General features: G+C 37.0%; 1 protein-coding gene across 11 annotated transcripts in view; it reads right to left on the bottom strand.

Moving 5' to 3' along the window:
• Positions 1-12274, bottom strand: part of szt2 (SZT2 subunit of KICSTOR complex) — a 155160-nt gene that overhangs the window by 13387 nt on the left and 129499 nt on the right. For 10 of the 11 annotated variants that reach the window (XM_036571448.1, XM_036571452.1, XM_036571456.1 and 7 more), the window contains 2 exons: positions 8618-8680; positions 3371-3584 (listed from right to left, as the gene is read on the bottom strand). In XM_036571448.1, coding sequence (XP_036427341.1) covers positions 3371-3584; positions 8618-8680 — 277 coding nt within the window. The remainder of the gene's footprint in view (positions 1-3370; positions 3585-8617; positions 8681-12274) is intronic. The other variant, XM_036571458.1, reaches the window with a different exon arrangement.

Here is a 12274-nt window from a genome sequence, read left to right as displayed (position 1 = left end):
CACAACCTCTGCAGCAAACTATTTTCAAAAACATTTGTTCTGCAAATGTTAATTCGCAGTTTCTTTAAATTTGATTAACTTCTAAAATAGAAAAAATAGTAATTATGGCATTCTAGCTGTAACTTAATTAACTCGTTAGGCCTTAACTAACTTAGGGACTGTTTCAAGAATAGTAGTAATAGACATAATAGACAGGTCAAGAATAGTAATTTGGAACTGTCAACTGATAATTTCAGAGATTAATTATCTGAATCTTGTTCTTTTTAGAAACTTTGTTCTAACACTCAACAACAAGGGGGTTCCTCTAAGCAACTGGCAGAAGATGTGAAAATGAAGTTAACTGATGCCTACAAAGCAGGGGGTAGCTATAAAAAGATATCAAATTGTGCTTCCAGTTGTTTTCTACTGTCCGAACTGTCATTAGGTAATGACAGTTAGGAGGAACGTCAGTGCAAGATCTGGAAGACCGAGATAACTCTCAAACAGAACTGCTCATATGCAGTCCAGAAAGCAAACAGCATTGTACTTTTATTTTTAAAAACTGCAAATGTCAGATTCACAATACACAGGAAGCCTGAAAACTGTGACCAAAGGTTTTTCAACCATCATGAGTATGAAGCAGTGTGCATTACAGACATCTACTAGAGAAGTTAATAGAAAAATTGAATGGAAAATTGAAAGAGAAGGAGGAAAAAGGATTTGCATAGAAACTGAAGAGTAATTGAATCAAGTGTGCCCAGCAAAGTAAATATCCCAAATATAACCACATTTCTATTCTGAAATCAAAACCAATTTCTGAGAACACTTTGGAAGAAAACTTCTATAACAGACTTCTGTGACAGACTTTCTTATTCAACCGAGTACAAAACAGGCTTTTTGAGCACAAGAATCTCACAGCATTTTAAACCCCTGTGGTAAACCCCTTTTTAGGCTTATACAGTTTTAAAGGAAACAAATTAACTTCTCAGATTTAACTTATCAAGTAATATCCCACTGTAACTGTTTAGTCACCGACCTTTAGCCCATAAAACGGAAACAACACAAGCAGGCGTTTCTATTAAGGAGTTTTCTTAATTTTTTTCCAACTTTTTTGTATTTTCTGTACAGAAATCATGTTCTTAATTTTAAATCTTTATCATATTTTTATTTACATAAAATGTGAAACAATCTGAGCAACACTTTGACTAGAAGTAACGCTCTTACGGGGAGTGTAAAAATGCATCAGTGCATTGTGATGCATTAATCAGAAAGTGCTGCTTCAACTGCATCTTTTTTGTGATATTTTCCAACTTCCTCCCCAGTGTTAGGACACTCCCAATTACACAATACCACTAACGCTACAAGAGTGAAGGCAAACACAAGTTTCTCCCGAGACATGTGAAGCCAGCCACCACATCTTTTCGAACTGCTGTTAATGCAACGTCTTTGGACAGCTGAACGTGCTTGGAGGAGAACGCTAACCGCTTCTGTTATGTCAGCTAACAGACACCTGCATTGGACAGCATGTTGCTGAGTGATGGGGGGAGTGGTAGGGCCATCCTACCCACCCAGCGTGAGCGAGGCCAATTGTGCTCTTTTGGACTCCTGGCTACAGATGGCTGTAGCATCACCCAGGATCAAACTTGCCATCTCCTGATGACAGGGCCAACACTTAGACTGCCCTATTATGTCAAAAGCTGTTATAATCTATTATAATTACAGTCAAAGCTGTGGTTCTTAAGCCAGTCCTCAGGGTCCCCTAAGACACAGCTCCCAACACACCTAAAGCAAGCCGACACTGAATACCTGGTAAAGGTGTGCTGAAGCAAAAACATGGACCGCCAGGGAGGCCCCTGAAGACTGGTGTGAAAACCAAGGAAATAATTTATGCACTCATTTTCTGGCCGAAATAAAATTCTCAGTATACTTTCAAATTTAAAAATTAGAATTATATTTTAAAGTTTGGTGTATTGTTTTTACTGTCTGTTTTCCATTGCTCTGTAAATACAAACCCAATTCCAAAAAAGTTTGGACAGTAGGTAAAACGCAAATAAAACAGAAAGCAGTGACATATAAATCTACTTTTACCTGTATAGTAGTGCCCCCCACGCTGCAGATTGGGGTTTGACCCCCTGTTCAGGCAAGCACCCTACAATGTACCAATAAGAGTTTTTGGGCAAGATTTCTAACACTACTAACTTCGCCTTAAAAAGAAAAAAAGGATTAAACTGTAGGTAGGTATAAAACGATAAAAGCGTCTGCTAAATGCAGTAAATATATGTAACATTTTATCAAAAGATTCAAGGAATCCAGAGAAATCGCAGTGTGTAAAGGAAAAGGAAGAAAATCACAAATTAATGCCTGTGACCCTCAATTCTACAGATGGCACTGAATTAATAATCGGCAATGCTTCTGTGATGGATATCAACACATAGGCTTGGAAACATTTTGATAAACCTTTGTCAATAAACATTGCCACTTCTACAAATACAAAATAAAACGGTACTCTCCACAGTGGAGGTCATATGTTAACAATATCCAGAAAGGCTCACAACTTCTCTGGGCTTGAATTCACTGGAAATGTTCTAATAGACAGTGGAAACCTGCGCTGTGGTCTGATGTTTCACATTATTTACGATAATAACCATTGTCGTGTTGTTCAGGCCAAAAAACAAAAGGACCATCCAGACTGTAACCAGCATAAACTTTAAAAGCCAGGGTCTGCATGGGGGTTGTTAGATGGTAAAATGCACATCTGTGAATGCACCATTAACACTGAACACATTTTAGAGCAGCATATGCTGCCTTTTAAGTGCCATCTTTTTCATGGATGTCAATGCTTATTTCAAAATGACAACATCAAGCCACATTCTGCATGTGTTACATCAGCATGGCTGTGTACATTGAAAATGTCCATCTTATTAAGCTCAGAATATGACGACAAAGGCCCTGTAAGGTTGCACAGCCGAAGACTTGCATTACTGGAAAAAATATTCACCTTCAATCCTGAATCAGTTGTTATCTTCAGTCCCCAAATGATTATTAAGTGTTGTTAAAAGGAATGGTAACACAGTAGTAAACATGGTCCCATCCCAACTTTTTTTGGAACATGCTGCAGGCATCAATTTTGGAATTAATATATATTTTAAAAAAACAATGAAGTTTATTAGGTAAAACATTAGATATTGTGTTTTTGTACCATTTTCATTTTAACCCAGGTTAAATGGAATTACCTAATCACTGCTTTCTGTTTTTATTAGCATTTTACATAGTTTTCTGGAATTGGGTTTGTGGTTCCTCGGGTCAAATTTGACAACACATAGAACCTTTTCCTAAATAATCTTAATCAAACTGTAATGTCAGAGATTTATAGCCTAAATCTAGAGCTCACCCTGGAAGACGTGGTTGCGGCCAAACTTGGGGATGTCAGGATGATGGGAAATGAAGTCCTCCAGGAAGCTGGTGAGCTGGTAGCCCTGCCGCAGGGTCATATGACAGCCCAGTAGGTACTGGTGCACGACACGCAGGTGAAAGTCATAGCTGAAGGAGTGCACGTGCATCAGGTCCCGCACTTTATCACACTCTTCCGTGAACAGCATCGAGAGCTGTGGGGCAAGCAGAAACACACACAAACTCGTTTAGACACAGCCTCACACACGTCTAACTGTGCTAGAATTCACCCAGGACCAGTAAGGACAATCCAAAGAAAACCCCAAAGGCAGAAACCAAGCTTTAAGAACAGGGTGACAATAAAAACATACATACCCTGGAACTAATGATTATTCATCTAATTGAATAATCTATCAGCCACTATTCGATTAATTGACTAATCAAACCATTACGCCTTCTTAGTTTCCTCTTTCTTTGCCATCACAGACCCAGAAAAAGCTCCCATGGCCATATTCTATGGCTTCCAAATCAAAATAGCAAGAAAAAGTCTCTTTAATCAGAGGTGTTGATCCAAACAAAATCACAAGTTATCTCGATTATGCATTACCGCCCATAATAACATATCCGGATATCTATAATTGCCATGTAAATACTGCATCCGCAGACAAATTGCAGGAATTAAACACATAGAATCATATAATTATTTAGTCTGTGGGTCAGCGATATTCTGTCGTTTGTACCATCATCTACACCACTGAACACTGTTGTGATTGCAGAAGTGAGTAACAGCTAAGTATCCATGTTTGATGGGGTTAATCAGGGTTAGCTTAAGTTATGTGAGCCTTGCTAGTGTTCTGGCATTAAGTTTCTTGTCTAACTAAAGCATACAATATCTAGACATAAATAGTTAGACTGCATAAGCCAGTCAGTAATCAATGTCAATTACAAATCGTGCACAATTCTCAACACTCGAAAAAATGATAAAGGGCAAAACTACAGAACTCGTCCTTCACATAACCGTCTACCTGTGATAAAATTATGAGAGCAAACTTCAGCATCGGGAGATGGCTTCTCCTTCACTGGTTCAGCTCTGCAGCCTCTGTCCTGTCACAACATCAGACAGCTAGGATGCAATACGAGCTTACACCATTTTGTTTTTTGTTGCTGATGTTAATACAACAATGAACCTCACAATACTTTACAGCTATAATTTACCTGCCAAGATGCTTTATTAACTAACGGTGTACAAATGGTGGCTCGAAAAGTGCTGCTGTCATCGTCGCATTGACTAGTGGTATGTCAACAATATGGTGGCAGTGTCGTGTGATGCCAAATTAATACTATTCTTTTAATAATCTAGTATTTATATGATTTCCATTGAAGATCTTCATTAAGTCTGTTAATGCTTAAAAGCATTTAAGTTGGAGACCGTATTGAACGCGGGTACAGACAACCACGTTTATGTGTTTCACTGTTCATGTTCTGACGCGCAAACTAAATACGTGTGCTGACCAGAACACAAGAGCAAAGGAAACAAACAGCTGTTTTAAACACTATTTCTTATTTACATTTCCATTAAGATTATTTGCCTCAGATTTTGACAAATCACTGTAGACTTATTTAATCTTGTTTTTTTTCCAGCCAAAATTTTCTGCCCTTTTCCTTCTTTTGGCCAAGGTGTTGGTGCAACCCTACTTCCTGCAAAATTACCCTGCATGTCAGATGAATATTACAGAGCATTATAAAGCATTTTTGTTTTTAAATAAACATCTTTTTCCCCTATAAGTCAACATCACTGATGACTAAGTGAGTCTTAAAGTGCTTAAATTATCTGGTATTATCTCTTATAATATGTTATAATACACAGCGCCACACCAATCTTTATACTATGTAGTTTATTTAGTCAAGTGGTTCCCAAACCTAGTCCTGGTGCACTGCATATTTTTTTTGGTGTTTTTCCTGCTCTAACACACCTGATCTGACTAATTAGCTAATTAACAAGCCCTTCTTGAGTTCAAGTGGGGTGTTAGAGCAGGATAAACACTAAAATATGTAGGGCATGAGTACTCCAGGACAACTCATTTAGTCTTTTAAAGAGTCTCCTGCAGACTTTGTATTGTAGCTCTACAAATTCAATTTGGTATCAACCTACAGCTCACTGGATGACCCAAGAACCAACACAGTTCATTTTCAGTGCTAACTGCTTGACCATCTCTGCCAAACCAGCCTTTTGCAAACTCTTTTGTAAGCATCTGTGATATCAATCAACTTAATAATTGCACCTTATTTAATTAGAACCAACATCAAAGGCTGGCTTACAAAAGCATTACTGGCAAATGCAAATGATTGCAGAGAGGCAAGAACAAGGAGTAATTATAGCACAATAGAATAGGGAGGGGGTGCTAAATGTTATTTCTGACGCTGCTTTCATCTTGACCATTACCCTGGAAAAAATGCAAATAGGTCTATCAAATCAAAGAGTCGTGAAAGGAAAAAAGTGCTGTACATTTACCATAGCCACAGCCATTATGTAAACAGAAAATGATCTCCACAGCTAAACCTTTCATCACTTTTTTTTTTGTGTGTGCATGAAAAAGCAACACACCCAACTTTCTAAATCCAGTGGTGGTCCCACTTCTAACAAGACTTCAAATGACGTGCTAATGAAAGATAACAATGTTTGTCCCTTTTTTCTCTTCCATCACATGAGAGGCAGTGTAAGCGAGTTCATAAGCTTTTGAAGCTAATCATATAGAATGTAGCCCAGGTTGTTTCAGGCCAAGAGAGGCTAAACTGTTAAACTTTCAGCACCTTTGCCGTTCCCACAAAACATCTGGAGCCTAATTAAAGCAAACTTCCTTATCCATTCACATGATGGCTATTTCTAAACCACACAAAAAGCACACTCCCCCTCGACCAAAGACAGATTTCAGGCGCAGAACTAACAGCAGCAGTTTGAAGCTCCCCGCCCCCTCTTTCTTGTTTACTGAAGCTGATTGTGCTGTGACCAGGTGTGGAAGCTCTACTGCCCTAAGGTGATTTGGTTTTATTCACTTTGAAATGAAATTTAGTACTCAGGTATAACAAATTTTCAACACCTTGCATTAAGCAAAGAATAATGCATCAAGGAAAAGTGCCAGCACAAAGGCTCAATTCAGGAGGGAAAAAGCCCGAAGTGAAAGTATGCAATCTTCATCACTTACAAAGCAAAAAAACTACTAAATGTACTGAATAGATGTGCTATCCAACAAACTATTTCCTATAAATTAGAAAACAAAAGGAACCTGCACACCAATTTATCTTTTTTTTTAATGAAGCACAGGTACTGTCAAAAATAGTTTACTGATGATGTAAAAACTCATGCTCAGAAGTACACAATAAGAAAAAGGAAAAAGAGATGTTAAAAAATTGCAACCTGACCATGTCTATTTCCAACATGAACCAGTGAACTATCTTTGACAGCAGATTCATTAATTTTTATAACATTTTTAGTCCCTCACAATTCATCACCACCATTAACATCATATTCTCCTGTGTAATTCCATACTCTGACTTCCCAATACATCTTAACCTTCTTTTAAAGGCTGAAAGGAAAATGCCTTTTAAGCTCTTTCTGCTACCCTTTACCCTCAAAACACTACTGTTACTCTCGAAGGGAAAAAGGTTCCTAAATGGTTCTTGTCTTGGATGTACCTTTATTCCATACACCACCCATAAACGTGTTCCTTTGTAGCAACTACTGAGAGGTTGGACAATAACACTGGTTATTGAGGTTGGACAATAACACTGGTACACAACCTAATGAAAAACTGTAACACTCAATGCACCTATATTTGCTATAGTGTTTGTTCAGTTTGGTTACATGACATTAAGTTTTCAGATTAACCTCTTTTTCACAGTAGCCACAAAAACATTATTTTCACCCGTGCTACAGTTGAACTATGCAATATTGTTTTTTCAACAATGTTGATGGAATATATTTCGAAATATGTACAATGAACAAAACTAGAAATTGAACTTGATTTTCTCTTCATAGGTGAGACACCAATTCAACATTTCAAAAAGTGTTTAAATGTGTTTTTATTGTGGCACTTAAAGAAAGCTGCAGTTGTGCTGTCCATCTAATCTCAGAATGGCCATCTTTGTGGAGAGGTGTGAATTGTTTTCAGAACAGAGCAGCCTCACACCTCCCCTCACCCCTCAGTGCTCCCTAGCAGCTCAGACAAAGAGTCCTAGTTAATCGAGGAAAAATGTTTTATTTTTTAAAATTAATTAAACATATCTGAGTCAATATTTGAGCCTCGAGAAAGAGATAAAAATTCTATGCTACTGAGCAAAGGTGTTTTGACAAAAACTGAGTTGCGTGCTTCTCATTAGATTCAATGGGAGTTTGGGCAATGTTTTGTCTAACCTCAGAACAGCAGCAATGAAAAAACACGTTTGTGGGTGGAACATGTGGGTACAGAATCTGTACATTATGAAGCTTCTTTAAGCTTTAAAACATTCACTTAGAAATTGTATTTACAAAAACAGTCCTTTAAAGAACGCTTTCAGTTTAAGTTTTGTTAGGGAATCAAAAGTGATTCATCACTTCATCAGAGATCTTTAAATCTGGACCCTGAATCCAGTTTCTAGGATTTTGAAATCACTGGTATGACATTATGTGGCTGAAGTGACATCAATAGTTCAGGTAACTGTTAGTTAACTGATTACAAAATCCAGGACTGAAAACTGTATTCAAAAACTGTATTCTGGATTTCAAGACCTCTGTTCTATGGCATTAGTCCAAAGAACCATTTTAAGCACCTTTTCAGGAGTGTAGGAAAAACATCACAAAATGCAAATCAAGACGAAGCAGGATTTATTACAAGCCGCTGTGTACTCCACCAAGAAAATGTATGTGAGAAGTGCTGCTAAGATGCTTCATTTGTTTATCTGAGTTTGCAGAAATGCAGAGCCCTCTCAGTTCCCCGTACCCCAGCTTGCAACACCACTGAAACCTTATAGAAAACGAGAGAAAGTTTTGTCCAAGAGACGTGCAACAGACAAACACAAAATTACAGAAAAAAAAGAAAAGAAGCTCTCTCATTCTAAAGCCATCTCAAAAACTCGCAAAAAGGGATTCGCAAAAGGGGCGGGGCTGCAGGCAGAAGGAAAGTGCCAATCATTATGAGGAGGGGGAAAAAAGACTGAAGCCTAATTGGTGGGAGGCGAGCCTGAGCCCACCCCTGAGGATTAGGGGACATACCGCGGAGTCTGAGGAGGCCTCAGGGGGATACGGCTTACTGCGAGGCCGCGAGAGGAGAGGGTCCTGATGGAGAGAGAGGATCAGATGGGACTGGACACACACATGGAAACAAACACACACACACTCACTCACTCACACACTCTCACACACACACACACACACACTCACTCACAATGCGCATAAACACTCAATAAAAAGAACACATACCCAAAGATAAACAGATGTGCAGAGAGAAAGAATGAAACAGAGCAGAGTAGGTAAAAGGTCATTTTCATTATGAGAGAACAAACATAGTAAGGCCCAATCAGTATACTGGCTGACCGATGATATTGGCCAATATTGAGGTCCCACAGGTCCATTACTGCAATACAGGCTGGACTGGTACATTTCAATACAAAATACGATCATGGTTAAAATAACAAAAAAAAGGTAAAATGCATCCGAAACCTAACTTCAGCATGGTGTTAGTTGTGCTGGTGGTGGAATTTAACAGTTCCATGCAAAGACTGGGGGGGCGTCCAGGAAACATTTGAAACCAAACATTGTCTTTCTAACTAGCTCACATGAAAACAAGAAATTCTTGCTACTTTGTATTGTGTTTACATTTACTTGCATTAATTCTAACAATATATTGTGTAAAAATTAAATTTATCATTAGAATAATGATATATTGCACACTACTATAAATGATGAAAATGAGATAATGAGAGTTAATTAACAGAAACCTATATAATAATCCTGGGAAGCTCTGCACTCATGACAAAATATTTGCATTATTTAGGATTCTATTATTATGATTATAGCATTTAAGATTATACAGGGCCTGACATTAAGCGTCTTTGAGAACTTGTCTTATGGACAAATAAATCCACATTTTACTTGTCCTAAGGCTGAGTTAAAAAAATGCACTGCATAAGTTTATTAACATGTTACATTTACCACTGAACAATTAATAATGTGAGAGAGATATTTAGCCTATTCAATTAAAATCGTGTTACTTTTCACTCTTTTTTTTGTTAACAATCAAATCATTTTGTTACTAAAAGCCAGTATTAACCCTCCCTCACTTCCTCACACTAAAACAGCTAGCACTGCTACAGTGCTGGTCACTCAAAGTACATCAATAAATTAAATAAATTAACTAGCCAGCAAGGCCTGCTTCTGAACTCTACATAAAACAAATGTTATCAAAAAGTTTAAGAAATGTCTTTAGAGAACAATCATTTCATCATTCACAGCTGACAACTGACAACTGACAATTTTAACAGCCCATAAAGTACTTTTTTACTAAAACTATTCCAGTCACATTTCATTTTTAAAGGTTAAACTATCTCAGCCAATATTAATGGAAATCCTTATTTAACTTTATATCGGTCACTAAATATTTCAGTATCGGTCAGGCCCTGAAACACACACACAGACACAGACAATGTCACTTCAGTCTACAATAAGGGTACATGTTCTCACAGGAAGAAGCACCACAGCCATTTTTTTGCAATGTCACGCTAAGACGATAAACTCAAACTGAACGACTAATCTTACTGCTGTCCTGGAGTGTAATTCAAACAAATACATATAAAAGAAAACAGACAAACACTTGTCTTTTTGGGGCCATACTACAGAAACTTCTTAACTCTGAAATCTTATCTGTATATCACCATGAGAACTTCAGTCAGGACTAAATTTAGGACAGAAGCTATTACAGGACAACAGTTTATAAGTTTGTAATCTTATCCAAACTTTAGATAAGAAAGCAGTATAACAAAAACATCCTAACTAGACAAAATTTCTTAAATACTGTCCTAACTTTAAGACAACCCCAACTTAACTTCTGTTTTAACCATCTGTTTCTACTGTTTTTTGATTGTGTTTACATTGCAGCGATGTGCATATGGATGGTTGCTAAGTAACAGACATGACAGACTATTGTCGACTTTGATCGAGTAGGTTAAGATGTCCTAAATTAAGATAACCTACTGTAAAATGAGCTTCTTGAATTAAGATAAGTTTTGCTTCTGTAAAGCAAATTTGTGAAAAATCTTATCTGGACCTGTCAGATCTTAATTTAAAACGAAAAGATAATACCTGCCCAGATTCTCAAATTTCATAAATTTCTTAAAGAATGGATTGGCAAAGACAGGGTTAGGAAGGTAGCTAAGCTACGGTTAGTTTGTCAGAGTAATGTCTGCCACAAAGCTTGCAGGTTAGCTTTTAAATTAGATAATCTACATACCAATAGAGGCTATACACCCCATATTCTCCCATGCTCATAAAACTGCCAAGTTGTTTTTCCTACCCAAATGCTGAGTTGAGCCTCTTGGGTCATTTTGTTAGGTTAATTCCAAAATGCTCGATAGTTTTTGGGTAGGCCTGCCACTGGGTTAGTGACTGTCACAATAACAACCCAGGCAATGGGTTAATTTTCAGATAATTAGAACAGTCAATTAAACAGATTCTTATCAGGCAGCAGCATGGAGTCATGGCTGTAAGGAATTGCTGAGTAAATTTCCACAAAATATAGGTTTTACTACTTACTATTAAGTGAAAAACAATAAAGATAGGTATTTCACTGCAAATAGAAACTGTATTACAAACTAAATCAAGCTAGCTAGCTAGTAAGACTAGACTTTAAATCACCACTGTTCTTTTAATCTATGGTACTTTGGATTATGTGCTTTTGAGTGCAAAACGCCATGTAATTTTGTCTTTTTTTCCCCTAACTTTTGTCACCCTCTCTTTAGAACTTGGAACAAACATGCCAGGATGTATGTGGGAAGGTGAGAAGAAGTTCAAACATTTATAATAAATGACTTCAATCATAAAATAATTTACCAGTGTGTCATTATTAAGCAATACTTAATAATCCTTTTTTCAGGAACTTTTTTGGACCAATAAGCTGATTTTATCAAGAAAAAGGAAATAATATAAAATGTAAAAATAATAAATAAAGACAAAAACCCAACAAAATAGTTAAAAATAACCCAATGCTGAGTCAAAGAACAAAGATATTAGGTTAACTCTTATGACCTAGCCTGTTGGGTTATTAATATAACTCTAACTCAGTGATACTGGATCATATTAGCCCCAGCATGTGTTTTGTTATTTTGTGACAGGTAACCTTCCAATATGAAGAACCTAGAGACACTTCAACCCACCACTAAGAAAACGTTCTTCAAAATTACAACCTAAGGAAGCCTATCATTTTGGATCAATAGTTCTGTTTGGATCAATAACTGTTAAATGCTTGAATTTGCTTCTGAGACTAATATAAATAGTGAAGATGATGCCTGTGTGTTTTTCTGTATGTTTTAAATATCCCATCAAATAGTACTTTTTTTCAACAGCCAGTATGGGAGGGAATGCCAAGAGTGTGCAAAACTGCATTAAGGCAAATGGGGGCTAGTTGGAATTATCTAAAATAGAAGATGCGTTTTGGTTACAGCATAATTCTATGTGTCACTTGATAGTTTTAATGCCTTCACTGTCATCTAAATCATCTAATGTCTTCACTATAATCTAAATCATCTAAAATGTACAAAATAGTAAAAATGTGTAGTAGGTCCACATGAACACTGACAATGATTGCATTTACATGCACTCAACAATCTGATCATAATCAAATTTCTGCAGTTATCTGTTTATTCAAATTGTCATGTA

Source organism: Colossoma macropomum, unplaced genomic scaffold (assembly GCF_904425465.1).
Source record: "Colossoma macropomum unplaced genomic scaffold, Colossoma_macropomum, whole genome shotgun sequence".
NCBI lineage: Eukaryota > Metazoa > Chordata > Actinopteri > Characiformes > Serrasalmidae > Colossoma > Colossoma macropomum.
Note: the sequence above shows the minus strand (reverse complement) of the source record. Positions and strands in the feature narration are given on the sequence as shown.